Source organism: Echiichthys vipera, assembly GCF_963691815.1.
Source record: "Echiichthys vipera genome assembly, chromosome: 19".
In the NCBI taxonomy this organism is placed as follows: domain Eukaryota; kingdom Metazoa; phylum Chordata; class Actinopteri; order Perciformes; family Trachinidae; genus Echiichthys; species Echiichthys vipera.
Genome location: NC_139844.1, coordinates 3,296,167 through 3,323,785, shown reverse-complemented (window position 1 = coordinate 3,323,785; position 27,619 = coordinate 3,296,167). Strand labels below are relative to the sequence as shown.

The 27,619-nt window shown below is 40.9% G+C and overlaps 1 protein-coding gene across 1 annotated transcript in view; it reads left to right on the top strand.

Annotated features, from left to right (window-relative positions):
- Positions 1-27,619, top strand: part of nt5dc1 (5'-nucleotidase domain containing 1) — a 94,471-nt gene that overhangs the window by 30,399 nt on the left and 36,453 nt on the right. The window contains exon 7 of the mRNA XM_083933746.1: positions 26,575-26,749. Coding sequence (XP_083789872.1) covers positions 26,575-26,749 — 175 coding nt within the window. The remainder of the gene's footprint in view (positions 1-26,574; positions 26,750-27,619) is intronic.

Here is a 27,619-nt window from a genome sequence, read left to right as displayed (position 1 = left end):
AGACATAACATTGACATAGCAACAAAACAAAAACAGTGAATACAGGACAAGAGATGTTAGTTGTCGTGCAGTGGTTACCTTCTTATTGTCCCTCATTTTGATAGACAGGGCCATAGAAATTCAGTCATAATCTGTTATTATATTTATGTACAGAACAAGATTATACCTAGATTATGCATTATAAAGGCATGGAGAGAAAAGATGCATAGACACGTTTTTTGTGTCAGCACCACATGAAACAGATGATTTATTTTCCCGCAGTGACAGTGGAGGCCACTAAAAACACTGCAGCCATTGTGCTATCACAATTATTGGGCTTTTTAAAGAAACTTTGGACACTAAACGGCATTCAGACGGGATCAGGCTCCAGTTAAAACGCAAGTCCTCCCATTCATTTGAATTTGCGTTTAGGCTGTGGTGGTGGGAGAGTAAACTCCCTGCCTCTATCACTGCCACAAGAAAGTTTTAAAAAACGAAACACAAAGCACTTCACTGACTGGAGTTTGTGTAACAAGCTCCAGCGCAGTCCCTCCTATTGATGGTTTCTCTCTTTTCTGTCTATCTTTCTCCGTGAAATGAAGCTGCCTTCAAGTGCAGTTGGAAATGTGACAGGAAAATAATAGCCTAAGTGAAAATGAGGTCTACTTGCACTACATTATGCGCTACACAAATGGTGCTATCATTAGCCTCCTTGAAACTTCAAGTACAATAGATCAGTAAAAACTAGTCCAAAAAAGAATTGACTTGACTTTACATTTTTTTTGGCATCAAGGACTCCTTTTTATATAGGACTGAACCTTGAATCATATCCATAAATAGTCTCACCCAACCCTTCACCTGTTGGATGTTTATTTTTAATTAACGTACTGCCAATTAACCCAGGTCCTGACGTACGATTATGTGTTTTAAGAGGTCTTTATGGTATTGTGAACCCTGTGCTTATCAGCCCCGGTGGCCTGTGTCCTAAATATACTGGAATCTGTGTGGATTTTCCCTGCAGGGCTGCTTTCTTTGCTCAGGTCTGTTGTTGTTTTTGTCGGTTTAGATTTTATTTTAGGTGTTGGGCTGGGAACGATTCCTGAGAACCATTCTTAGTACAGTACGGTGGGAAGAATGCATAAGGAAGTTCAAAAGCCCTTGGCTCTTTTTTCCCCCTCCAATCCAAAGAAATCTGCATCCCTCAGTGGAAATGAATAAGGAGCAAGTCACAAATAGCATTTATCTAACGAGCAGTATAAATATCTCTGGTTTGATTTTTACCACAGCTGATGAATAGATAGTGCAAGTGGACATGAATTTAGATGTAGCAAAAGTTATTTTACCCATTACAGTGGCTTAAATAAGACTTAATGTACTCCCAGAGTAAATATGCATAGTGCAATACAAGACCATTAGCATTAATGAATGTTTAGAGCTGGTTGTGGATCACATAAAATTCAACATCTGGATTTAGATCAGCATCTAAATGGATATATATTATCAGAATTGTTTTGCAATTTTCAAATAGTTCCATACTCCTTCGGTAGCTTTTGGCTGCAGTCACTTGAGAAAGAACAGAGTGAAGCTGTGGAAGAATGACACAAAGCTCAGGCACAGCGGTCGTTCAGCTGTACTGAGACATGTAAACACAGACTGAAGGATCCTGCTCTTACCAAAATGGAGGCTTTATATTTTCAAAAGTTACTGCTGGACGTTTTTATGGCCTTGAATCTTACGCTGTTGACACCGACACTGAGGGGTGTAATTTACGGGGTATTGTGTTTAAATTCACCTATTCCCTGTGTTCTGCAATGTAAATGGAACATGAAACGGGCAAGAATGGATTCATTAAAGGAGTAATTAGCTGATTTTAAAGCAGCTCTGTGTCATGGCATTGTGGACGATGTGTGAAATCCACTGAATGCCACGAGAAAAAAGAATATGAGTTGATCAATGGGATCAATGAACGCTTTTAAAAATGCATTACTGGCACAAAACTGGGGTGAAATATATCAGAAAAAAAGACAATGGAAGAGCATATGAGGAATTCCTCAAAATACTCACAATGATATAATAAAGACTGTCCAATAACCCAATAAAGTAGAAACTTAAATATGCCGAATGTCCATGGATCACAAAGAGTCTGTACCCAGACTTTATAAGGCTGAAAACCAAAGAGGCTGAGAATAGATAGAATTAATATAAAGATAAATTACTAATATTGTAAGGACCAGTCAAAAAGAAGGAATATATTGGAAAATACAAAAAAAAACATTAAAGGAATATGGAACATATTGAACAGTGTTATGTATTATGTATGATGATGAAAAGGAACAGTATAACATGAAAGTTGTGAATCAAAAAACAAAACAAATCCTGATCAAGGACCATCTGAGGATGGTTTGGAAAGACTAATAAATAGAAATCATTATCAGTGCATACGTCTTCCCACTCCTTTTCAGACATTTCAAAAATATAAGAAAGAAAAAGAGAAATGGGTATGTTATTGATCATTATCTCTATGCTTTCTTGTTCTGTATGACACTTTCTGCATTGTTTTTGACATGTTTGAAATAAAAATCTTAAATGTCCAGGCCTGTCTCCACTGCTTCCACCTGCATACTCTGTGTGTAGGACCAACTACAGGCTGGTTCTCACAGTGGAGAACTATGAAGCAACACAGGCAGGCACACAGATGACACACAGCCACACTAAAAGGCAGTTTGCTTGTGCTTAAACTCTCCAATAAACTACTCTAATATAAGGCACTTGTGGTTAAATGTGTCACCACCATGAGTTGTATTTTTTTAATTATCTTTACTTTTTTAACTGATAGCATTAATTGGTCAAAATTCTTATTGTTGGTTAATTGACAATTGTTGACATCCCCTTTTCACGGTAATGCACATGTTGGTTGGTTGTTAGCAAACCAGCTAGCTAGCATATTACCACTGTACAGCTTGCTAGCTAGCCTATTACCACTGTACAGCTTGCTAGCTATCCCTACAAGTTATCATTAGGTCACCAAGCTTCCAGCTCAAACCTGCAAGGACATGCAGGTGAATTTTTAGTGTGAGACCAGGCCATTAGACAAAAGTTGTCAGTCTTTGAAACTTTCTTCAGTTCATGTGGAGGTCATTCAACTACCACCTATGAAAAATGATTCCTTCTCTTTGTGGGGCACAGCAGGTCAGTGCCATGGAGGATTTGACTCAGTCCCATGTAGCATACAGGGGGCTGGCTGCAGAACAGTAACGAGAACTGTCATTACTGGGAGGACATTAGAGCCACATTCTCTTCTGAGAAAACTCAAAACATTAGCCATTGGCTGTGTGTATGCTGAAAAACACACATTTGATGTGATGCACGCTTGGAGGAAAAGACTAAGGTCACGTTTCCACCAAGCAGTCAAGTTCAGCTCAGTTTGTTACATATTAGAACAGCTTCCATTAGCAAAAGTTGTGGATATTACCTGGTGCTGTAGTTGATACCATCTTGGTCAAGGTTCAAAGTGAGCTGAGGACGATACCAGAAGTTGTAGTTTAAACAGTGCAGACCTCTGATTAGACAGAATGGTTTCTATCGTCACAGGACATCCTGCAAAAAAAACCACCGTTTTTAAATAGCCAAGCTAATGGCGACAAGAGGTGGGATAAAATATCGATATGGCAATATATCGTATTGCTTCCTCTTGTGATACATCATTAATACACTAGTGCCAGAAATATCTATTTTAGCATTATTTGATTGTGTTTTTTTGTTTTCTGTATACTTAATTTACAGAGATTGAAAGCCTTGATTGAGGCATAGTTGTATCCTTTGTTCAAAATGCAAACAGTTAACTTTTCTGTTTTAACTTATCATTATGAAGTAAATGGTGATTGCGTAATCAGGGATTTTTCTGGCAATATTTGGGCTCATGCAGTAGGGAAGCCAAAATTTTGCGTTACATGCGCGTGCATGAGAGCCGAAACGTGCACGCTCATCAAGTAACACATGCATGAAGTGCCCAGCCACTGAATACTGAACTAACCTTATGTGCACAAAACCATGTCCTGACTTTTCTCATTCAAGAACCAAAACCGTTCCCTACAAAATATCACTCACTGTTTACATTGTTATTATTATTTCCAGCCTTATTATAAGTGTGCCAGGGCTGACGTCAAAACCCGGAAGTTTAGCATCACGCTGGTGTGCATAATCCAAGAGGGATTATGTCAAAAAATAACATCTGTGACTCACGTTTATGAAACTTCCACATTTTGTTCAGTCAGTCTTCACATACGGGCAGGGCCACTGGAAGTCATTTTGAACAGGGGGTGCTGTGAAAAAACTGTTAGTTTGTTTTTTCTTGATAAAAAACATATGAGCCTATAGACCCATTTAAAATATACAGTATTTTAAAAATAATTAGACTGAGATTGACTACTTTATTGTCATATGCACTTCAGTGCACACAGCCAGGGTCTGTGACACACAGATGTCATCAGTTCTCAGATGAATATGCGCTATTAATTAAACTTCACAATAACTCTACAACAATGGAATAGATTTGGTGAACTGGCATGAACCTGAGTCTCTGCACCATCTACGGTTATGTCACATGGGACTCTATTAGCTCCAGATCATTTTAAAATAAAATTTTTCAAAATAAAACTCTCCATCTCCATCCCCACGACGCTGCAAAAATACTAGAGTGTGGGGTGGCCTGTGGCTGAGTGGTTAGATCAGTCTTTGCTGGGTCATGGTGCTGCGTACCCATGTCTTCAAAAGACGCAAGGCGGAGAAAGTGCGCTCGGACCACAGAGATGGGTAGGCACAGACATCACTCCTAAGTGCGCCCTGAGACTCTTCACACTTTGTTATACACTGTCTCATGTCTCTCATCTCATCTTCCACCGCTTATCCGGGGTCGGGTCGCGGGGGCAGCAGCTTTAGCAGGGGACCCCAAACTTTCCTTAATTATTAACCAGCTCTAACTGGGGGATCCCGAAGCGTTCCCAGGCCAGTGTGGAGATCTAATCTCTCCACCTAGTCCTGGGTCTTCCTCGAGGCCTCCTCCCAGCTGGACGTGCCTGGAACACCACCCTAGGGACGCGCCGAGGGGGCATCCTTACTAGATGCCCGAACCACCTCATGTGAATTGTTAAATTCTGTGAAACTGATGCCACAATGCAGTCAATAAATACATAACAGCCCGCATAACTGTGGCATACACTATGCATACTTCACCGTACAGTTGACGAAGCACAGGCATTTCTCTGTTTGGGTGCCAATGTCATGGCAGTTTCACATGCCGTTGCTATGGCGATCAGCTGAGAATCCTGCCTACACTAAGGGGATACTATCTGCAGTGGAATAAGAAAAGAGAAAAGCACTGGTACCAAAAACCAAGCAGAACCAAACCATGCAATGGAACACAGCATCAGTAGCTGCTGCTGGCAGTGATGGGGACTGGTAACAGGAACTGATTTTTATACTGCATATTTTTTTCAACCACTGGATTTGGTTTTGCTGCATATAAATGAATTATAAAAGCATTTTATACGCAAATAAAATGCTTTTATACTTTTTTTGGCAGCGTGCACAAGTGATTCAGCTGTTATTTGAAGTTAGTGAATCTCTCCTAGCATATGTGGAGCAGTGCCTAATGTTCTCAGTAAACTAGGGGACAGCCTTGGTAAAGGGACATGTGCACTGGTTTTTATGGTAGTCCAGCAAATCCAAAATAAGACAGCTCTAAAGTCAGCAGTCCAATTTCAAACATGGTATTAAGCGGCAAAAATACCAAAATGCTCTCATCAAATCCACCACGTCTCCGACCACTCATTCACCTCAGTGTCCACTGCTAAATTGACTGCTGAATTTGTTTAGCTCCACATAGAGTAATTGTTGTGAGCTTCCTGTCTGATAGCCTGGCTGCTTTCTGAATGCACTGAAATCTGCCCTAACTACAGAGCTGTGGTTAGTTCTTTGATTCTCCTCCCGCACAGTAAAATCCCAAATCCCTATCTTAAAGGCAACCTACATTTCGGGAGACAATTGCCAACTAGCAGTCTCTACTGCCATTTACCCTCACAGCTCATTATTGGAACCAGTCATTTATATTCAATTACGCTACTTTAAACTCACATCTCCATGGTGATTCTAGTTTTGTCTGAGTCTATGTTTTTACTCTACATTAAACACGTGGCTGTCTTAAGGATGTTGTCAAGGAGGGAGCATATACATCTGCCACTCTTTTGTTGACATAGCAACTGTATCCATGTTTTTACAGCTTCATAAAGATTGAAGTTAGACGATGATGTCACCCATGCCACAAGCCTTTGACCTGAAGTAGTCTGGAAAGCGGCGAGTTTGGTTAATTTGATGTCTATCTTTGCATTTTAAATGTACAGATGAACTCTCTCCTAATGAGGAACATACAGTATGTAGGGATGAAAGAGCAAAGGATATCTGGAATATTTGGACAACTTCCAGTGGCTCTTTGTCACATCCTCTCCCATGTGTTGTCTTTTATTGCCATAGTTTTTAATTCAGTTGTTTGACAGTGAGTTAGTAAAAATCATCATAGCCATTTTCAAGCTGTGTTTACAATTAGGGCGTGTCGTCTCAATATTTCAATTTAGTTAGTTTTTACTTCACTCTGCTCCTTTTAAAGGGAAACTTTGTATTGATTCACCTGACGGATGGCTCAAGGCGCCCTGGCAACACACTGGGACGCACTGTCATCTGCACATGAGACAAAGCTCTGCTCTTTCCCTTTAAAACCACGGGTAAACCTGTATGTTGGCATGGCTATGTATCAGTGTATACTTAACCCTTATATTGTGTTAGGGTCAAATTTGACCCGTTTTGAAGTTTAGATGTGTAAAAAGTACCATTTCCTTTTTTATATCGGAACAAGGCTTTATGATATCCCCAGCTATTGTAACACAATTTCTTTTTTTCAAAATGATGTTAAATTGTAAAGGTCTCTTAAAAAAATTGACATCTGTGGTGTTTCGGGTCAAATATGACCCGACAGAGAATACTGGCTGTTGCATAAGCTGAAAGTGGCTCTGTGGAACAAATTTGGCTCAATTTGCGCCCACCTCACACTCACACTCACACTCACACACACACACACACACAGACACACACGCACACCACCCACACCCACCACCACACAACCCCACTCCTCAATCCCCGGGAACGCAGGTTTTGTCACAGGATATAGATACATTTTGACTAAAAATGAACTTGAATGTTGACAAACACACACAGAGTGATCAAATCTTTGGTCATAAGAGGGATATTGAGGACACACCCACACCAGCAACCCACACAATGAACAAGCCAGGGGGAATAAGAGAAAGCGGTACCAGTCAGGCCCCGCCAACAAGCACAGAAAAACCAGCACCACTTGCCACATTTGAGAAACACATCTGTAAGGAGCACACTAAAACAATCACATACTGTGATTATTGCATGTAAACACACAAACACATGCAAACACACGTGCACACACACACACACACACACGCAAACACGCACATTCACTTGACATTCACTTCAAAATGTATAATGGCCAGATACCCAGATATATAGTAAAAGTAATTAGAAAAAGTATGCGATTAGTAGAGTTTCTGGAAAATGTGGCTAAATTAAATTCCATTTACCTCTATTGTGGCTGGGACAGTTATGAAGACATAAATATGAATGAATATGAATATTTTAACACCTGGGCAAATGGTACTGAAGCTGCTTGACCACCAGCAGAGGTACAATGAGTGAAATGTACATATTTTTTTAAAGTTTGCGTGAATCAACCTTTAAGCCCTGAGGAAAGTGAGATGTGAAACAAAAGCAGTGCAAGTGGATATCAGGCCAGCTTTGCACAGCATCCTTCTTGATAGATGATGGAGTTAGATGTTTTTCTGTTTAGAATGAGCATGTCCAGGAAAGACAACATTCCCCCCTCCTGTCTTGGCCTTCTGTCTCTGAGGACAGGGCTATACGTAAACACCACAAATCAACAAGTGAGATTTAAACGCCGGTTCTCACTGTCGACCTATTTTCATGCATCAAATCATATGTTTGGTATGCAAGTTCCTTTGTCATCCCCTTACAGCTTTGTGACAAATGTATACATATGTTCCATGGTAAGACATCACACATCAGGGTGGAGATGTACACTGTTATGTCTGACTTGCTAAATTATGTCTTGGCAACTCTTGTGCTTTGATCTGGCTGATGTTTACTCTCAGATAAGCTACATTTCTGTTTTGCATGCAACAATAACAGTTTGAGCACATTTTTCAAACGAACTCAGTCCACTCTAATGAACTGGTAGGTTGGGTTACACCGGGCTTGCCCTGTGCAGTATGGATGGCAGTGTTGTAGTACACACAAGGTACCTGATTGCCTGACTGATATGTAACCATTATGAATCACATGGTCAGATGTTAGAGATTTATCTGCAGATGTCAGCCTTCAGGAGAGTATACTCACTGCACTTGAAAGAAATGTCATTTGCCTTTTTGTTGTAACACAGGGAGAGAGACACTGACCTGCTGGGAGAACTGGCTGTAACCTTTACTTTTAACATTATTCCATCAGATAACAACAGTGGGAATCTCTCTGCCTGTTAGGGACTCGTCATACCGTCTAAGACTCAAGTGTGCAATAACACTTGGAGCCTGATGAACGCTGGTGACACCAAAGACTGTTTTTAATGTGCTTTTATTCTGAGACAATAGCCTGATTCAGTTTAATTAGCCCACCTCACTGGTTTGTGGTTGTGAACAACAATGAATTTGTGAGGTAGTTGCCATGTTGAACCAGATCTTCGCAATGTTAAAAAACATTGCATTGTTCTTGAAGGATGCACGTGGATTCCGGCCAAGATGAAGGCAAGTGAGTAATTTCAATGATAGGCGATATGGTAGTTTATATTGCAAGTTACTGAACAGTCCAAACAAAGTATTCCCCTATGTCAAAATATAGCCTTAAAAGAAAAATAAATGCCGTAATTTCCGGACTATAAGCCGCTACTTTTTTCCCTCGTTCTGGTCCCTGCGGCTTATACAACGGTGCGGCTTTTCTACGGCTTACGGTAACCAGGGGCGCGCACTACCGAGGATGCGCGAGACCGAGGCAGACATCTTGCGCCAGGTAACGAGAGCAAAACAAAGAGTAGGAGAGCGTCAGCGACAGTTTGCGCGAAGGATGTGTTCATGCAAACACCCTCAATATGGAAAACAAACAGAGAAGTGCATATGATGCTGCTTTTAAGTTAAAGGCAATCGATCTGGCTGTCAAAGAAGGAAATAGAGCTGCTGCACGTACCCTTGACATCAATGAATGGCTGGTTATTTTGATAAAGTAAACGGCCGCGGGACTGCACTTTTACTGCCGTGTTACAGGCGAGCACTTTGTATTACTTTGCACCCTTGTATTATTTGTACTCTGCACGAATGCTGTTCGCCATGTCAAAGATGTGAAAGTTTGATTGAATGATTGAAAGATTTATTGTTAATAAATGGGACGCTTTGGGTTCCCAAACAGTCATCTCTGTCCCGACAATCCCCTCCGTGGTAGCAGGAACCCCTATATACTACGGTAATTACACATCAAAACGCCTGCGGTTTATAGTCGGGTGCGGCTTTTATATGGAGCAATCTGTATTTTCCCCTAAATTTAGCTGGTGAGGCTTATAGTCAGGTGCGCTTTATAGTCCGGAAATTACGGTAATATATATAGAAAATATATAACAGAGCATTTAGACCAAAGAACCTTTCTGAACAGATTTGAATCATTGTGCCAAATACAGTGGACATTTAACAAACAGGTACCTAAAGCTGCCTGTTGCCTCTGCTGGCTGAGGTGTGGCTGGACTCCTCGCTGTTTCTCAGCAGACTGTTTAGGACGCTGTTTCTTTAGGTGGCTCAAAAGGTTCGTTGTGTCAAAAACACCAAGCACAAAGCAGTATTCCTTTCTCCACTTGTGACAAGGCCCAATAAAGGCTCAACCACAGCAGCTTTTTTAGCAATGACATTTCAGGCTGATATCAGTCCATTTCAGTGGAATTGCCTCTATCAGTGGCTTGCTTGCGGAGAGTTCAGCTTTAACATAAGTTGTGTAGTTGGACCAGTTGTAAGCCATCTTGACAGTGCTGAACTTTTAAAGTGTAATTCCGACAGAAAATCATCCCATGGTCTTTTTCGACACTTAAATACATCAAATAAGCCATAGAGACATTTTTTTTGTGTATTTACTATTAATGGAGAAATCCTGGAGAGTTGCTAACAGCCGGACGATGCTAACACTGATTAGCTCGAGGCAGTACGGAGAAGGCATTAAAATGTCATTTCTAACCACCAAAAACTGCTCAAAATAACACCCAACCTCTGCAGTAGCATGAAAAGAGTCCTTAGAGTCCATGTGATTGACTCGTGATTGGTTGATGACATGACTCCAACCACTTCCTACCACGCAGACTCTGGTTGCAAAATTACAACGTGGCGGCAGCCGTAGGCAGGATAGTTTGACTTCACCTTTGTACAGTGGGAGGAAGTGGAGTCGCATTGTCCATCTTTATAGTCTATGGGTCACAATAGTGAACAGAGTGAGTATTTTTTAGTTCCAACATTTTCAACAGTGTGAAGAGCCTTCTTGAGTAAAATCATCAGCTGATCACATCACGCGAATTTCAGGAGTCACATTCTCCCAGTTATAATTTCCTATCTTGATATTGAACACAATATCGCAAAGGGATATTCACAGAGTTGCAAGTACTTGGTAGTTGTCGTTTCTGTAAGTAACTCCACTTGCAGCATGTGAGAGCACTCCCTCCTTTTATCACGTCCTCCAGCAAGCCCACAGCAGCATGCTACGTCACACGAAGAGACACTGTCACTGTGACCGTGAGAGGCCTGTAAACTGTACATCTGGACTGGATATGGATGTGTTTGTTAAGATATTTTGAACAGGGATTCGTAATGCGGTTTCTCCAAAAATATGTTTGACTCACAATGAGATGGAGAAATGATGAAAGAGGCCAAATAAAGCAGGAAGATGTCGGAATATGAATGATCTGACATCGCCTGAATAAAAGAGCTAATCTAGACTGTCGGAATGTAGAAATACTGTATATTATTCCTTGTTTCCCACGTGGTGTCAGCCCAGAGTCCCAGCATGCTCCTGGTGGCCTGAAGCTATTGTTTATGGAGATTACACCTTGAAATGTGAGGATCATTCATCTGTAAAGTGCCATAAACCCCCTATGATTAAAAGGAACGTGGCTGCACTTGCTCAGGGTTTTCCACGTTTCACTTTCTGTGAAGTTATAGGCTAATTTAACTTCTGTTTTTAACTTTTTTTTTCAGGCAGTGATTGAGCTATACGCTTTAAGGCACATATTAAGGTGCAGAAGTGAACGTCTAATGTTATGTGAGGATTCATAATTCAAGCTCGGATCCTCCTGCGATGAGACCTTGAGGTATGAATCCTCACAGTTTTCTTAAGATAGCTCTGACTAAATATAGCTCTGGTTTGGTGTAATGATAGATTGCAGTGTTCCTCACATTTGCCCTGAGGGGAGAGAGGCTGTGCGACTGGCGTCACTGTCCCCCACAGTGATCTGCACATGGATGTCCAAAAACCACCGTCCCTTTTTGTGAGATGCCTTTGTTCTTTGTGTTGTTGCCTTTTCACTCTGCTTCAGTAGCATTTCTTCACATGGAAGGAAACCTTTGGAATGGGAAATTATTTTATTTGAGAAAATGTACTATTTTTTTAAACTAATAAAAGTTTTAAGAGTCAGTCACTTATCTAGGTGTTAAGGTATAAGGATTCCGTCGTAAAATCATCCCAGGGTCTTTTGCGGCAAATTCGGTCATCAAATAAGCCATTAGGCAATTTTGTCCGTGTGACAACTATTAACGGAGAAATCCCGGAGGGTTGCTAACAGCTGAAGGGGCCTAACACTGATTAGCTCGGGGTAGCACGGTGAATTAAAACATTAAAACGTCTTTTTTAACCACTAATACCTTTTCCAACAACCTCTTCCATTTTATTCTGGGGACATGGTAAAAAAGTTTTCAGTACGGTGCAGTTGATGAGGGATGGGGAATCCTCCATAGCAGTCACACAGCTGTTGCAGTATTCTATGATTTCAGGCCACAGCCAAAAATGTCACTCTGTTGGCAGCATAAACATTCTTCTTCGCAGGCAGATTATTGACAAATCCAGAAGGTCCTGTCACATCACTCCCATTTTAGCAGCACTACACTGGTTACCCATTGATTTTAGAAATCGGTGCAAATGTGAACTTTTTAGTTCTGTTGTGTATTAACCGAATGAATGAATACATTTAACATATGTAAAGTTAAATAAATCTAAGCATTCATTTATCATCTATTTATCAATCTGTTCATCCTCAAAGCAATTTCAGTCAAAAGCAACTGGACTTGGTTATTTGTCTAGGAAGACATTTCACCTTTCCAAGAGGCTTCATCAGTTCATGTAAGCATCTGACTGGGCTGGGACTGGTCCAGGACCAGGACCAGGACCAGGCTGGGACTGGTCCAACTATCTGGTCCAACTATCTGGTATGTAAGGTATTTAACCTTTCACAAGGTCGATGATGTCACTGGAACCCTTTGCGCTCCAAGTGCCAACGACCGTCGTTGTGAAGGAGAGATTAAATACCTGGATCTCCACACCAGATAGTTGGACCAGATCCAGCCTGGTCAGATGCGTACATGAACTGATGAAGCCTCTTGGATGAGAGGTGAAACGTCTTCCTAGACAAACAACCAAGTCCAGTTGATTTTGACTGAAATTGCTTTGGGGATAACAATGACCTGGACAAATGAGAACATTCACAGGCCAATCTGTTCATCATTCATCTATCTATTCATCTATTATCTTAATTCTGTCTATTCATCATTCATCTATCATCTATTACCTGAGTTTTGGCCATATTTACATTCCTGAAGGCATTGTGTCTTTTTGAGATGTTGTGCTTAGTATTGTGTCTCGTTTAAAAATTGGACTTGAACTTGGACACAAGCCAAGAAAAAGTTTTTGACCACTGTGGGTTAAAATGGTAGGTTTTCCCGTTGGATGAGACAGAGTCACAGCGTAGTCTGCTTGTTTGGGGTTCGTTGGTGCCAACGTGATGAAGAAGTAGGTACCGGGTTAAAAAATTTTTCCCTGCAACCGTGACAGAGCATCTTTGACAACATGCTCATGTTTGGGAAACATAGTTTTTTTAGTAGTTTAAATAGTCAGTACATACTTTGAAATACATTGAGTACCTTCTAAAACAGTGTAATTATTTTTTCAGTAATTAACAAGTAAATGATTACGTTTTTTAGGTGAGACACAGCTCACTACTGATTGGTTCAGGCCAACCCCTCCTAAACAGAAAACACCTGCCTTGAACATGATGCCAACATTTGTGTGAATTGAGCTCTTAACATTTGATATTGTACGTTAAAATCACATTCTACCTATGTACTGTTAAAGGAAGACGCACTTTCTACATACAGCATTAGACACATGTGACACCATACTTGACAAGAGCCATTGTCAAGTATGGTGTGTGTGGACACAAACTGTCCACTAGGTGTCACTGGTGTGTTGGGTCACATGTATCTAGATAGGAACCTTCAGACGGGTAACAGGTGTGTGTTGCTAGTCCGAGGAGCTTTATAGTTTTTGACCGCTATTGAATGCAACGGTGCGCTGCTCATGTTTTGATTGCAAACTAAATGGACACTGGGATTATTGACACGGTTAGAAATAAATCAACATAAAACTGCAGAGGACAAAGTTGGACTGTATTATTTCAAAACTCTACGGGGAGCGGTGTATCAATGCAACGAGCGTGTCAGCTAAGTCATTAGCCTGTCTAGCAGCCCCTCAGTGGCTTTAATTTTTAGGCTTAGCCATTGTAACACATATGTACGTATAGGAAAATACATACATACATACATACTTTGTATATATTATATAATAGGACGACAATTTCATGAACTGAGAACTAGAGATGTTCCGATACCATTTTTTCCCTCCTGATACTGATTCTGATACTCCTGCTGTGAGTATCGAACTGATAGGGATACCAGTGTGTTTTAAAAAAAAAAAAAAAAAAGTAAAAGATCTTACTACGCCTGCATGACTGTGCTACTATTAATATTTTGGTAAGGCCTGGCTCAGGTTAAACCCTTTGTAAAACATGAATGAATGCTGCGAATGTAAGCCATTCATTTTTAAATTTAATTGAAATAGAACAGTGTAGAACAGTAGTGCAACAGCAACTTAACTAAATAAATATAGGAATAATTATTTTCAAAAAGATGAATGTGCAGCCACCATATTGTAAAATAAAAAAGGCATTTAAATCTTTAAATAGTGCAGTATTTAACAATATTGCAACAAAGTGAACATTAAAAAAATACAAATCAAAAGAGCAGCAGCTGAACAGTAAACAAAAATACTTGCACATTGCAGTAGCGTTTCTGCCCTGTCTCCAAACAGAACCTTGGCTCCAAATGCTCCATTAAGCAGCAAAATCCCACATTTTCGATGATAGATAGACAGGGGTTGGTCCTCCAGGACAATAAAATGTCTTTCAAAATGACAACATTCTTCAAAATGTTGTCGGTTATCTTTGTTGCTTTTTGGCTGTCGTCTTGGGGGAATTTATCTCATCGTTGCAAGGCAGTTTGGTTAGTGTGGCAGCACAGCGCAACTGTTTAAACACAGCGAAGAAGAACTGTGTCAGAGCTAGAAGAGCTAACCAGTAAATAAAGTAGATTCCTAACTTTAATAAATTACGTGGTATCGGATTGGTGTCTAGACTTCAGTACTCGCCGATACCGATGCCAGCATTTTAGGCAGTATCGGAGGCACTTCCGATACTGGTATCGGAATCGAAAAACTCTACTGAGATGGTTGTTTTTTGATTGAGTTTTGTTGCATTTTTCTTATAATTTCAAGATTCTTCTCATCTGTCATGGACCAAAGACATAAAAAAAACTGTGTGCACCACGAGGGACATGATGCAGCAATTTGCGGTCGCTCTGCTAAAAATGGAAAGTCCACAGACAAAAGGGCCCGGCCACTGTTTTCCACGTGGTTCCAACAGGTGCTGAAAGACACAGCTTTAAGAGGAAACACTCCCCCTCAGATATCATCTCCTTATTCTTTCTATATACGGAGCATGATGCGCATTAAGTATAATGGGGAGATGGATGAATGTATCTTTTTTCATATTTGTTTTGCTAGCTCTAACTTCCTTGCTCATTAAAACTAGGCGATAAAGAAAACTAACGTGCCTCTAGATTTGGTGTGGTTGCTGTTTGTGAAACGCTCCTGTGCTCTGCCCTAATTTGCACTGTAACTGTTGATTTGTGTATCCTGTCAGGCTGCTTTGATGTGTGAGAGAGATTGAGCTGCTGCCGGTTGTGGTTCTCTTTCTGACACTGGGCAGCGCTCCAGCCGTCCAGGCCCGGTGCCCAGCCACAGGCCTGGGGCCCTGAGGGCACTTCAGTCCCACATTCACAGCCAGAGCCTGCAGAGGCACATTCTACTTCACCACACACACATGCTGTAGTGGACTGTAGTGGTGCTGTTGATGGCCCAAGCAGAGTTTTAAATATGCTCTTCTCTGCTGGACTAGATCAATCACAAGTTGCACTGTCCCAAAATGCAACTAAGTATTAGCCTGACCTCTCTACTCTCAGCATAATTTCAGACAGAGATGACCAGACTGGATTATGCAAATGGTGGCTGTATCAAGGCTGGGGTCGCCTGAACAAACAAAATGAAGCTGTTGAGGTCTGTTCTCTCAACTTGATCGTCCTCACCTACAGGAGTCTCCATCTTGTCAGAATTTGACTCCGCCTCATTTCCTCTTACCAAAAAAATGGTATTTATGTGACGTTGGGGGAGGGAGAAATGAGGGCCAGAAGCTAGCTGGGGTGGCAAAGATACACTCACTCGCGATTAACGACTGGAGTATTTCTGCTGCTCCAGCACTGGACTATAGTTGCCTGGTGATATTGTAATGTAAGTATGTGTGTCATCTGCGTAATTATGGTAACATACCAGATTTTTGTTGGTCAGCGGTGCTTCAAGATAGCAGTGCTCCAACAATTCACCGGACCACACCTCATTTTATGACCAACACCCGCGCACAGATGGGCACAAGTACATTTGCTACCAACACAACCCGGGTTTGAAAATGACAACTGTGTTGCTTTGAAACTAGCGATAACCGTAGCGCTGCGCTTCTGCGCTGCTTTGCACCAGGAGGAAGATAGAGCACTCCCGGGGAGGGTTCCTACGTGTCCTGGAAAATCTGGTAAAGTGGGAAATTGAGAAACTAGTTTTCCAGTCATAGAAACACCTGTAAATTGATTAAAATGACCCAATATTCTGGGGAAAAAATTGCTTTTTGATTATATTTTAACGCCTCACTTGCCCTAGATGGCCTACATAAACTCCACTTATTGTAGGATAAGCTTCACGATGTGCCCCTTCAAAACGGGTTTACCAGACGTGAAGCGTTTTCTTTGGGCTCTTTTTAGTATGAAGTCTGTATTCTATTGAGCCCCGAGTGCAATACTAGGCCTACTGGGACATTATTTGACCATTCATGAGCAAGGGCTGTCCTGTTCTTAAGAAAACTCCTGGAAATGTCCTAGAAAAGGATTTCTTAAAAAGAGTGAGAACCCTGACCCAGAGTCTCAAGTTGGTGACATTTACCCATGAAGGAAGTTGCAGCCTCAGATTTAAAAAAAAAAAAAAAGGAAACAGAGGCCTTGTGGCAACTTAGTGTGTGAGGCCTTGGACAAGAAGGGCACACTGGGGACACTGACTGACCACAGCTCAGTGTATGGATAGGGACATATGTAGCTGCAGTGCCAGCCATGAGCAGCTATGCAAGTGCCAGAACCATAGTTGTAGCCCTGCTGTTTATCATGGTAAAGTTAACATCACTGCTTGCTTGGTCTGAGTATCTAGTGCAGTTAAATATGGCACAGTTGCCCACAGGCCCATGTGGCACAGATGAGCCTCTTATTATGTGTTTGTTATACATTGTGTCCCCGAGAGGGTATTTCAACATTATATTTGAAATTAGGTGATAGCTCTCTAAGTAATAATTCAACTTGGGCACGGAATGGAAAACATTAACTTGCCAACTTTTCACAACATTTTAATCTCAGTCCTGTAAGGAAGAGGAGGGAGGTGAGTACTTGCCTGCACTTCTTCAGACTCTAGATCAACTAACGTTAGCTTGCCAGGACGTTTTCAGGACTTATCTCTGCCTGCTCATTGTCAAATTATATTTCATTCATATCTCTGCGTACTCTGCAGATTATTACTATATCTTTATTTGTTATTTTCCGTTTGTTGGTGATTACCCTAAAACTATCCATACATGTCTAAATGGACAGTAGGAGTGGCTAACTCCATGGAATTTGCTTCACAGTAAGCCAGTTATGTTCAGTAACCATCACCAGCTGACTTCTGACTGCCCATCTCCGGTGGGTGCATGGCTTTCTGACATTTCTGACAGTGAGATTGTGATTCATAAAACTAAAACATTATTCAACAGAAATGACATGATTTTGCATTGCATTTTTTTACATGCGGATAATTTGGTGAGGAAGGCGAGATTTGCTTATGTTAGAAAACACATTAATATTAGTATAGAAATTTTTCTTCCAGAATTTGCAACAGCCCTACTTCCTACACAGTCATCACTTCAACTGTAGTTGTCAGCAATAAAAGTCTGGTCTTAATCATATCTAACAACCAAAATCTTTTCAGATGCAGGTCCCTGACCTAATGTGTATCAATTTACGGGTCCTTCACACGAAAAACGTTGAGAACCACTGCTCTAGAAGGTACTGTAACCCAGGTAACATCAGCCCCACTTTCAAGCCAGGCCAAAGACTTAAGTTGCGAAACATCTCTCTCTCTCCCATCTCCCTCACCTGTCCTAAAGACAAATGTCCACAAAAATATATTATATATATAAACCTTACTTACCACTTAGACACAAATTAGAATAAGAAATTTACATGTACTCTCTTTAGAGGCTCTGGAGCTGCCATGTGATATACAGTCTGCTCTGCACCTCGGCATGGTGGCTGCTAAAAACCTTTTTCTGTTGACCTGGAAGTCCACTACCCCACCTTGATTCGGACATTGGTTTAAAGAGATGCTGCATGTTGTTCAGATGGAAAGACTGCGATATGCAATGCAGATTTGAGAGAATTTGGAGACCTTTCCTGGCACAGTGTCATATTATTCCACATCCATAAAGCCCCTTGTTTGAAGGGGGAATTTGATGCCACCTACAAGTCACTCTGGCTACTCTGATTACCTGTACTTTTTGTTATGGTGTGACTTTTTTAAAGGATATTCACACATACTGGCAGCCTTTTTGTTTGTTCGTTTGTTTCTTTTCTTTTTGTTGTTCTATGTAAAATGAAAAAGTTTAAATAAGATATGTTTCAAATAAAGAAATCTTCAAGTACTAAGTGGAGGGAGATGGGATAGGCAGTGATAAAAGGTGTTTTAAAACTGACGAGGTCTTATCAAACTGAAAAATGAAAAACGAATGCACCAAAAAGAAAATGCAACACCTGCTTCAGACATCACAGCCTTGCAGTTTGGAATGTATGGTTCCTTTTCTACTTGTGTTCCTTGGTTGGTTGTTTTGCCAATTTTACACAAAATCCACGTCCTAATTAAAGGTTGAATATGGAGAATGAGCAGAACACCACCATCTAGTGTCTTAAGATCAAAGTTGCAACAACAAAAAATAATTCCAGCAGTCGGGTTGCCAGTTTGTTGCCAGGTTCGTTGCCAAGTGTGCCAGTGATCAGCCTGCTCCATGTCAGTGATGAATCATTCAGGGGAACGATTTTTTTGGACTAATCAATTAATTTACAACAGTATTTAATGTTAGCCAGTCTTCAACTGAAGTCTTTCTTTGAGTGCTGTGGAATCCATTAGCTAGCTCTCAACTCAGAATGATTTTTGTTCTGTAGCAACAACAGACAACCCTGGCAACCAGCAACGCCCAACGCTATTGGCTGCTACAATGGAAACAGAACGGGACAGAAAGTCATTGTCAAACCTTTCAAAATATTTTTTAAATATTAATTCAGACTAAATATATTTTTATGGAAAAGCAATACTTTCTTTCTGTAGCCCTCAAAACGGCCCCTGGATCTATTATTATTAATTTTTTTAAATGTAACTTTTGATAAAGATTCTACATATTTAACCTTTAAATGCACTACCACGTGGGTGGTGCCTTTACAGGGGCTCAGCTGTGAACTTGTTCTTCAGCTGTGTACTTGGGTGGTACAGTTCACGTCCCAGTGGAATAAAAGAGCTTCTGCTCCCTGCCTCTGCAGCATGGTATTTGATCAACTGTAACACAAAATATTGTGGTGATGTCAGTTGTTTATCCTCTTACACACGTACAGTAAGTGCGACATGGGATTTTGCTGGCAAGGAAGCACCCTCAGCTGACCTCCCTGGCTATGGGTAATGAGGCAGGACAGGCCTTCAGAGGGGGAACAGCCCCACTAACTGAGCGCCAAATTCTGACGAGCAAACCTGTTCTTTCAGCACAAGGTGTAATGGTCTGTGGATACAATAAACACTTCTGAGGAATTTGAGTCCTTCAAAGGTGTGACTTTTGGCCTGGTGATCGGGATCTTAGCTTTTTGATTGTCTGTGTTTGTCGTCATCTTCTGGTCAGAACCCTCCACTGCCTTCATAGAACCTTAAACAGCATTTCCTCTCTGAAGCTGATTCTGTGTTCCACCACAGGAGGGCAGCATGTCCAAACGTTTCTAACTGTCACTGCAGTATTGTCATGAGCTGCTCACAGTTTTCTCATTGGCTTTGGCTCATTACTGGAAACAGTCTTAACCTTCTCTGTATGTGCCGTTGCCACAACAGTTTCATGGGACAAAACTATTGAATTCCTGCAAAAGTTAGTAAACAACTCAAACCCTCACCATTTTGGATGCACTGCAAGCTTTCTTCTTGCACCACTCTTTAAAATGTCAACAGAGATAGCCTGTAATGGAAAAGACAGTTGGTCTTGCTCAGTATAGGAAATGTATGAAAATAAAGGCCACTTTTGCTAATGTGCTGACATGGTTTGTTCAAAAGAATCATCTGAAAGGTGATTGGAGGAACCATCTGTCTGTCACAGGCTGATAATCAGGAGAAGATAGAAAACATATTTTCCATCAAGAAAATCCTTCAGTGCCGTTCTCTTCTTACAATGAAGAAAAACTCTCTAGTTCTGATAATTGAAGTATTGCAGCATATAAGCTAACCTCTTTAGGAGCCGCCATTGTTGTTTTGACCGAACAGTCGCCTCTCTGTGTTGTCCCCTCCAACTCCCAACTCTCCCCTCAAGAAAGAAAGAAAGAAAGAAAGAATTCCTTTATTCATCCCACAAGGGGAAAATACATTTTTTTCACTCTTTTATTATATTATTCACGTTATACATACACACACACACGCACGCACGCACGAACACACACACACACACATGCACAAACAGGACCTATATACATGCAAATAATGAAGAGGTGTCAGAGCGAGGGGGCTGCCAATGGATCAGCACCCCGAGCAGTTGGGGGTTCGGTGCCTTTCTCAACAGCACCTCAGCAGTGCCCAGGAGATGAACTGATACCTCCCCAGCCCCCAGTCCACACTCCACTCATGGCCCACACAGGGACACGAACTGTTTGAGTCACCTATGGACTGAGCTACTGACGCCCCAAAACTGCCAGTAGCTCCTCACAGGATGCTGATTGGCTGTCTCACTGTGGCTTGGAGCCAGTTTTGCACATTGGTCATGTTTTAGAGGCATTCTGAGATTTCTCTTTTGCCCTTTTCCCCCCCTTGATTTCTGACACTGGTCTAGCTCAACTACTAGAAGTCCTCTCAGGATACTTTTGGTTTAAGCAATTTCTAATGTGTTATGAAATCGACATTGCAACTTTGATGGACCCTTAGCAAAGCTTCAGATCTGTATTCTTGCTTTGCTACATTCATGTGATGTTCACACTGATCATAAAACATCAGAGCTGTCATGAGAATTAGGAACCTTTGGAGTCTCTGACTGTGCCTGTGTCGCTCTGAGGGCCCAGTGATGCTCCTAAGAGGCAGACGCTCTCTGCCAGGGTAAACACCTAAGCTCATGAATACACACCACTCATCCACACCCTATCCTATTTTCCTAAGCCCTCTTTTCTCCTGCTTGTGAAAGAAGCAACGTCACTTTTCAGTTGGTTACCCTCTTCAGCTTGAGAGCAAACACCATGTACAGGTTGCCTAATTTTTGTGTTTTGATAAGGTTAAACTTCTCGAGGTTGGATTCACCTTTTGTTCTCTGCTTCACATGTGTAGATCGTGCCATTTAAAATTTAAAAGCAGAGGAGAGGGCAGTGCTTTTCTGTATAACTCATCAGTATAATAAAGTCTTATTTCCTGTGCTTATAAACCCTCAAGATACCATTTTTACCATATTTCCTCCCACCACCAAGCAAAATTGCACTTGCACATTGAGTCTTCACACATGGGCCTACCATTATATGTTGCCAATCAGCATCAAGTGCCTCTGTTACTCATAGTTTATGTTTTATTCATGGGTTTTTATATTCAAGAGGCTCTCTTGAGAGTGTTAGGTCAGGAGTTATATTATCTGATGGACTGGATTGTGTAGCACTGATCAGAGCGAAGCCATATTTAGCTCTGTACAGTATGCTGACAGGATGTAAGGAAGGGCAGCTGGAGGGCTTCAAAGTGAGGAAAGACTATTGATGCTACCTCAGAAGTTGGGAGCATAACCCCTTCAGCTCTGTGAATATGTATGTGGAGGAATAAGCATAAAAAGCCAGCAGCCATCGATCACCTTTGGCTCAATCTGTGAACATTTAGTTTGTAATAGTGAAAAATGGAAGCATGTGTGCTTTGATGCAAAAAACAATGAAGAGGCTAATCCATCAATTTGAGTTTATTTCACCCATCTAAAGGCTCATCCTACGAACCTAAATGTGCATTTGTTAAATATGGCATTGTTTGAATACTGTGTTTGTTGTTCTATTGGATATTGAGATGTCCTCTGATAAATACAATGCAGACTAGTTTTCTCTTGCAAATTAGTGTGTGTGTGTGTGTGTGTGTGTGTGTGTGTGTGTGTGTGTGTGTGTGTGTGTGTGTGTGTGTGTGTGTGTGTGTGTGTGTGTGTGTGTGTGTGTGTGTGTGTGTGTGTGTGTGTGTGTGTGTGTGTGTGTGCGTGTGCGCGTGTGTGCGTGCGTCAAACTTGCGTTAAATGAGTGCCAAAAAAGTCATGATTTCAAATGTAACTAAATGCTGTATAACTTAAGTTTATCATTAACCTGTGTCAAATACTTAAGAACCTGTTGATTTGCCAAAACACATTAGCAGTCACAATAGATGTCAGCGCTAACTATTAGCAAGCTCATCCACTGACTGTTAATATTCAATTCAGTTCAATTCCATTTTATTTCTAGCACCAATTCATAATCTTATAATCTTAATTCATTATCTCAGGACACTATACATATGGAGTAGGTAGGCTCAGAACTTGACTCAGGCTGAGAACTTGGTGACATTGTGTATGGCTCCTTTGCCATGTCGAGCTAGCCACTAACATGCTAGCTTACCAGCTATCCTGGCTAGCTAGCATGTTAGTGCTAGTTTTTAAACGAACTGAACAAGTTGAGCTTATTACTCACAGGAAATAGTTAACCTACATCAGGGCTCTTTAATTCATGTGGAATTGGGTCCGGTTGATGAAAATGATCCAAAATGAGGGGCTGTAAAAACACGAGCATCACATTAATGGATATTGTACATAATCCAATATATTTATTTTATCAATATAAATAGTAGTCATCACCTCAAAGTGCAACAAGCTTGTCAAAAACAATCCTTGTTAAATGAACAAACCTGTGAAACAGAGGGTTTCACTCAATTATTGGACTAAAGTACAGTTTGAGGTTCTTCTCCTTTACTCAAGTATTTTATTTACATGCTACTTTATACTTCTACTCCACCACAAATCAGTGGAAATATTCTAATTTTTACTCCACTACATTTATCTGATACTTCAGTAAAACTAGTTACTTTACCAGGCTTACACGTAGGGTTGCCAACTCCCTGAAAAAAAATAAGGGACACCTTATTGGCAGGGCCGGCTGGCCCGGCTGCCTTAATTTTTCCTGGTAGTAGTGAATCTTTTTAGCCCTTCTTTGTTTATGTGAAGCAATTTTTTTTTACTATTTGACTTAAACCTGAATTGAATTAGATGCATATTTGAGTGATATAAACACATACAAATAAATAATTATCAGCATTTTTTATACAAAATAACAAAAATTAACAGAATAAAATAAATATCATTCTTGCTTAACTTAAAACTGCATAAATTAATATAAAACAATACAAAGCAGAACATAGTACACAATTAATGCAACAAGAAAAGTGCAAACATAAAGTCTGAGTAAAGAAAAAACACCTGTGCCTCGAAGGCCGTGACTGTAGCCTACAGTTGTAGTCAGTCTGTTTGTTTTTTCCGTCTGTCCTTCTTCTGAGCTCTTGCTGCAGCCACCAGCTGTTTGTCTTTCAGTGCCACAGAGTAAAACTCTGAGACATTTCGTCATTTAGAGTGACAATGAGCTCTCCTTTAATTCATTATAATTAATTATTGCTATACATCTATGTATTAGTTTGATGTATTATTTATCTACTTAATGTACTCATCTAGCAATTGTACTTTTTTATTGCACAGAAAATAATATTATATATTTTTCCATACAATTCACACATTCATTGTAATTTCCCATATTAACCTTAACCAGAGTGTTAAAATCATTATTTCCATATGTGCCTCTGGCGTTGCCTGGTGAATATATTGTTCTGGGGTTCCCCTAGTTTTGGTGTCCCTTATGTTTCTTGTGTGCCCACTGCCCACCACTGGAAGCCTGTTGCTTTAGGTCAGTCAGTCCACCATGAGCTATAGGTAAAGTCACAGCGCAGTGCGCTTCATAGATGTTATTGTGCACTTTTTCCATCCTTGTTTTCTTTCTAACCATTCCTCACGGTATCTTTGTATTCTTTTCTGTTTTTTTCTGGGAGGAGTAGTTGAATTGCTGCTAGAAGATGTACCGTCCTAGTCTTGTAAAGTTTTGTCGGCGTCACTGCCCTCAGCGCTGCTTTGTTGTCTTCCGGTATCTTCTTCGCAAGCAACAATACCTCGACCAATGAGATGAGCGGGATTCTGGATCGTCATACTCGTGTGTGAGTGTGCTGTCAGCTCATTGGTCACAAAGCAGGAGAGGCTGAGAATAAGTTTACCGTAAATTTCTTATAAGGTGCCATTTATTCATTCATTCTATTGACATTTTACATACTATTTTCGATTCTCACGGTAATACGGGACAAAGTGCGTCCCACAATATTCCCCACGGGCCGGATCTGGCCCGGGGGCCGCCAATTGAATAGCCCTGACCTACAGCAACACTACACTAAGGGGAAGATTAACCAAAGCGATTGTGCAGCTTTAGTAAGATAAGAAGAATCTGTGTAATTCTCAAAGCACCAGCAAAGGCTGAGATGCACCGCTAAGTGTGCCGCTAAGCTAGTAGCACCTCAGTGTTCCTGTGCTATTTGCACATATTTAAACTAGGCATAAGCAGGCATTTGGCACATAACTGGCCTCTTTCAATGAAAAGCCTCTTTTCAAACCAGTCCAATTCCAAAGATCAGCACTAAAAGCCACACGGTTACGGTAACATTGTCAGCATCTTCAGAGAGTCGGTGATAAAGAAGCGCATTTCTATGGATAGATGCCCTGCGTGTTGGCGCTGTAAAATCGTAAGCTTGAATCTACTAAAATTTTTACAGTTGAATCTGATTTGTCACCTCTTGCCTATAGTTGACTAATAGTTGAATCAGTTTTTTTGTGTTTTTTTGCTCATGAAAAACTCTCTGATCTGGGGTGACGAGCCTTGGACATGAAGCAGACAGTGGCGGGTTCATGTGAGTCCAGTGCTGCATGGTCACGCGTGTCAGGCAGAGGGTTACTGAGAGATGTGATTCTGATTTCTGATAGGAGCTTCTTATTAAAAGTGTTTGTTGACATCAATGTGTTTTGTTTCTATCTTTCTTTGACAGTAGCTGACGGTATATTTAGAACTGTTGTGAAAGTTTCACTTTGACAACGCTGTGTCAGACTGTGTCGGTTTGAACGTCTATAATGAAAAACAACAAATATTCAAAGTAAATGATGCTGATAGATTTAAAAGCCCAGCCCAAATGAGCTCTGACGGTGCAGTATCCTGGATAAAACAACTGAGTCTACCAGGGGGAATGGGTTATTTTTGCACACTAAGGAGACAGATTAAAAGCACATGAGTTATTTTCACATTTTTAACAACAGTATTTTTGAATAGGCTATATTTATACCCAAATAGGCTATTTATCATGGTTTATTGGGAGAAACCAAGTATCTATATGTAAAATTCAGCACCCCCAGAGCCAGAATGGAATTCATTTATTCATAGCCACATTTTGCGCATTTTGTGACGATTCCACTGTGAGATTGGCAGTCGGATCAGGCTCCTCAGAGCAATTCGTCGAATAGTCGACTATTCAGGGTCACCCCTACTTGAATCAGACCTTGACACAAAGCAGATAGCATCAGTGGTAGCTATCCATTCTTTGTGAATTTGCCCATCACTGTATTTAAAGTAGTAAGCTACTTCTGCTCGTGCATGGGACATTTAACTGTTTTTTTGGGCGCATATTTTACAGCTTGTTCCACACATTCTGTGAATAAGTGTGATCAGACAGTGTTGATGTGATGCTACAGTCTGACGCTCGTGTGCTGTTAGGACACGGTAGTTTCTTTTTCGTTTTCTGATGAGACATACTCGTCACTGCCTGTAGTTCGCTGTGATTGGTTGATCTGCGTGTCTTTAGGGCGGTGCATGACACGGACTAGTCAATAGTGTGATTTGGCTGAGGAAAAAAAAAAACCAGAACCTTCTGTGCAGAGCATAGAACAGCAGTGGATAGAATGTTTCCTACAGACGATACTATGATCTCTCTGCTTTGGCTGATCGTCAACACGTTGTGATCCTTCAGAATCTAATATCCTCATATCGCCCAACCCTAATTACTACCACTAATTCTAATACCACTATTCCATTGAAATGCATTTTAATTTTGAGACCTGAATGCTTCTTCTAAATTCACCAACCACTCTTGGTGTATCCTCATCTTCTCTTATTTGTGTGCTGTTTGGAGATGTATAAATGTTATTGTTCAGTAAAGCAACGCAGCATCACAGAGGAGCCTTCATCCAAAAGAAATTCCATGATTTGGTGTTTTGATGATGGTGGTGGAGAGTGTTGTCACATGGTGGTCCGAACTCCAAAAGACCATAGCATATGATTCATTTCTATAGATGTTACAGACCATGCTATTCCCATCTGTATTGTCTGATGTGTTTGTGTGTCTGTGCAGAGGATGCAGGAACGTACTTCCCCAGTGTGAAGAGGGACCCGGGCCGGTACCTGCAGCCCTGCTCTGAGTCTGTTAAGACCTGGCTGCGCAGCATGAAGAACGCCGGAAAGGTCCTCCTCCTAATCACCAGCTCCCACAGCGACTACTGCAGGCTCATCTGTGAACACATCCTGGGGTAAGACTTCCCACACAGGGACCCAAAGACTGACCCCCTCCTCAACAAGACCAGGACCCGGTCTGCAGTGCTCATGTTATGGCGAAGCATAAACGGCCAGTTTGAGCTGGCAGTTTATGGTTCACCCTCAACTCACAACGTTCTTTACAGCTCTCACATCAGTCATTCCTTTAGGCAACGCTTACCATCATCATTACACATGTGCTACACATGTGCTACACTCACATATCTCCCTGCAGCCTTCAGCAACCAACTCTGGACATTAAGCTGTCTCTGCTTTTCCTCATTTCTTTATTTCTTTCTTTTTTCTTTAAATTTGTAGATGTGAAAAGAAGTATACACATTTGTTAGACCCAGCTCGTTAGGGGAAGAGAAGAAACATAAAAGCAGTTGTTTTTGGTAAAATTAAAGTTATTTTATTTTACAAGGAGTCTTTAAATTTGCTTACACAACCCAATAAAAGGAACTTCAGAGGAAAAGGGCCTGTAGATGCTTTTAAACAACAAGAGACAAATATAACTAAATAAGTAACTCCTTTACTAAAACTACAGAAACTTAAATAGGAACGGCCTTAAGGAACGGCACAGGAAATCATTCCTACCTGCTGCCGTCAGACTTTACAATGCTGCACAACAACGCTGAGCAACGCTCAGGGAATAAACTCAGACTACTCAAAGTGATCACTGACATGCACCTTATCTCACTTGCACATTAAAATCCACATAGCACATTTTAATATAGTGTTTATCTGCAATACTGTACTTCTATTTTATTCTATTTTATTGTTGTTCATATTTTGTATTCTATATTCTATCTTATTTTAGTACTTCTGATTGCTCTGTACCGCTGCTACGATGACCTAATTTCCCC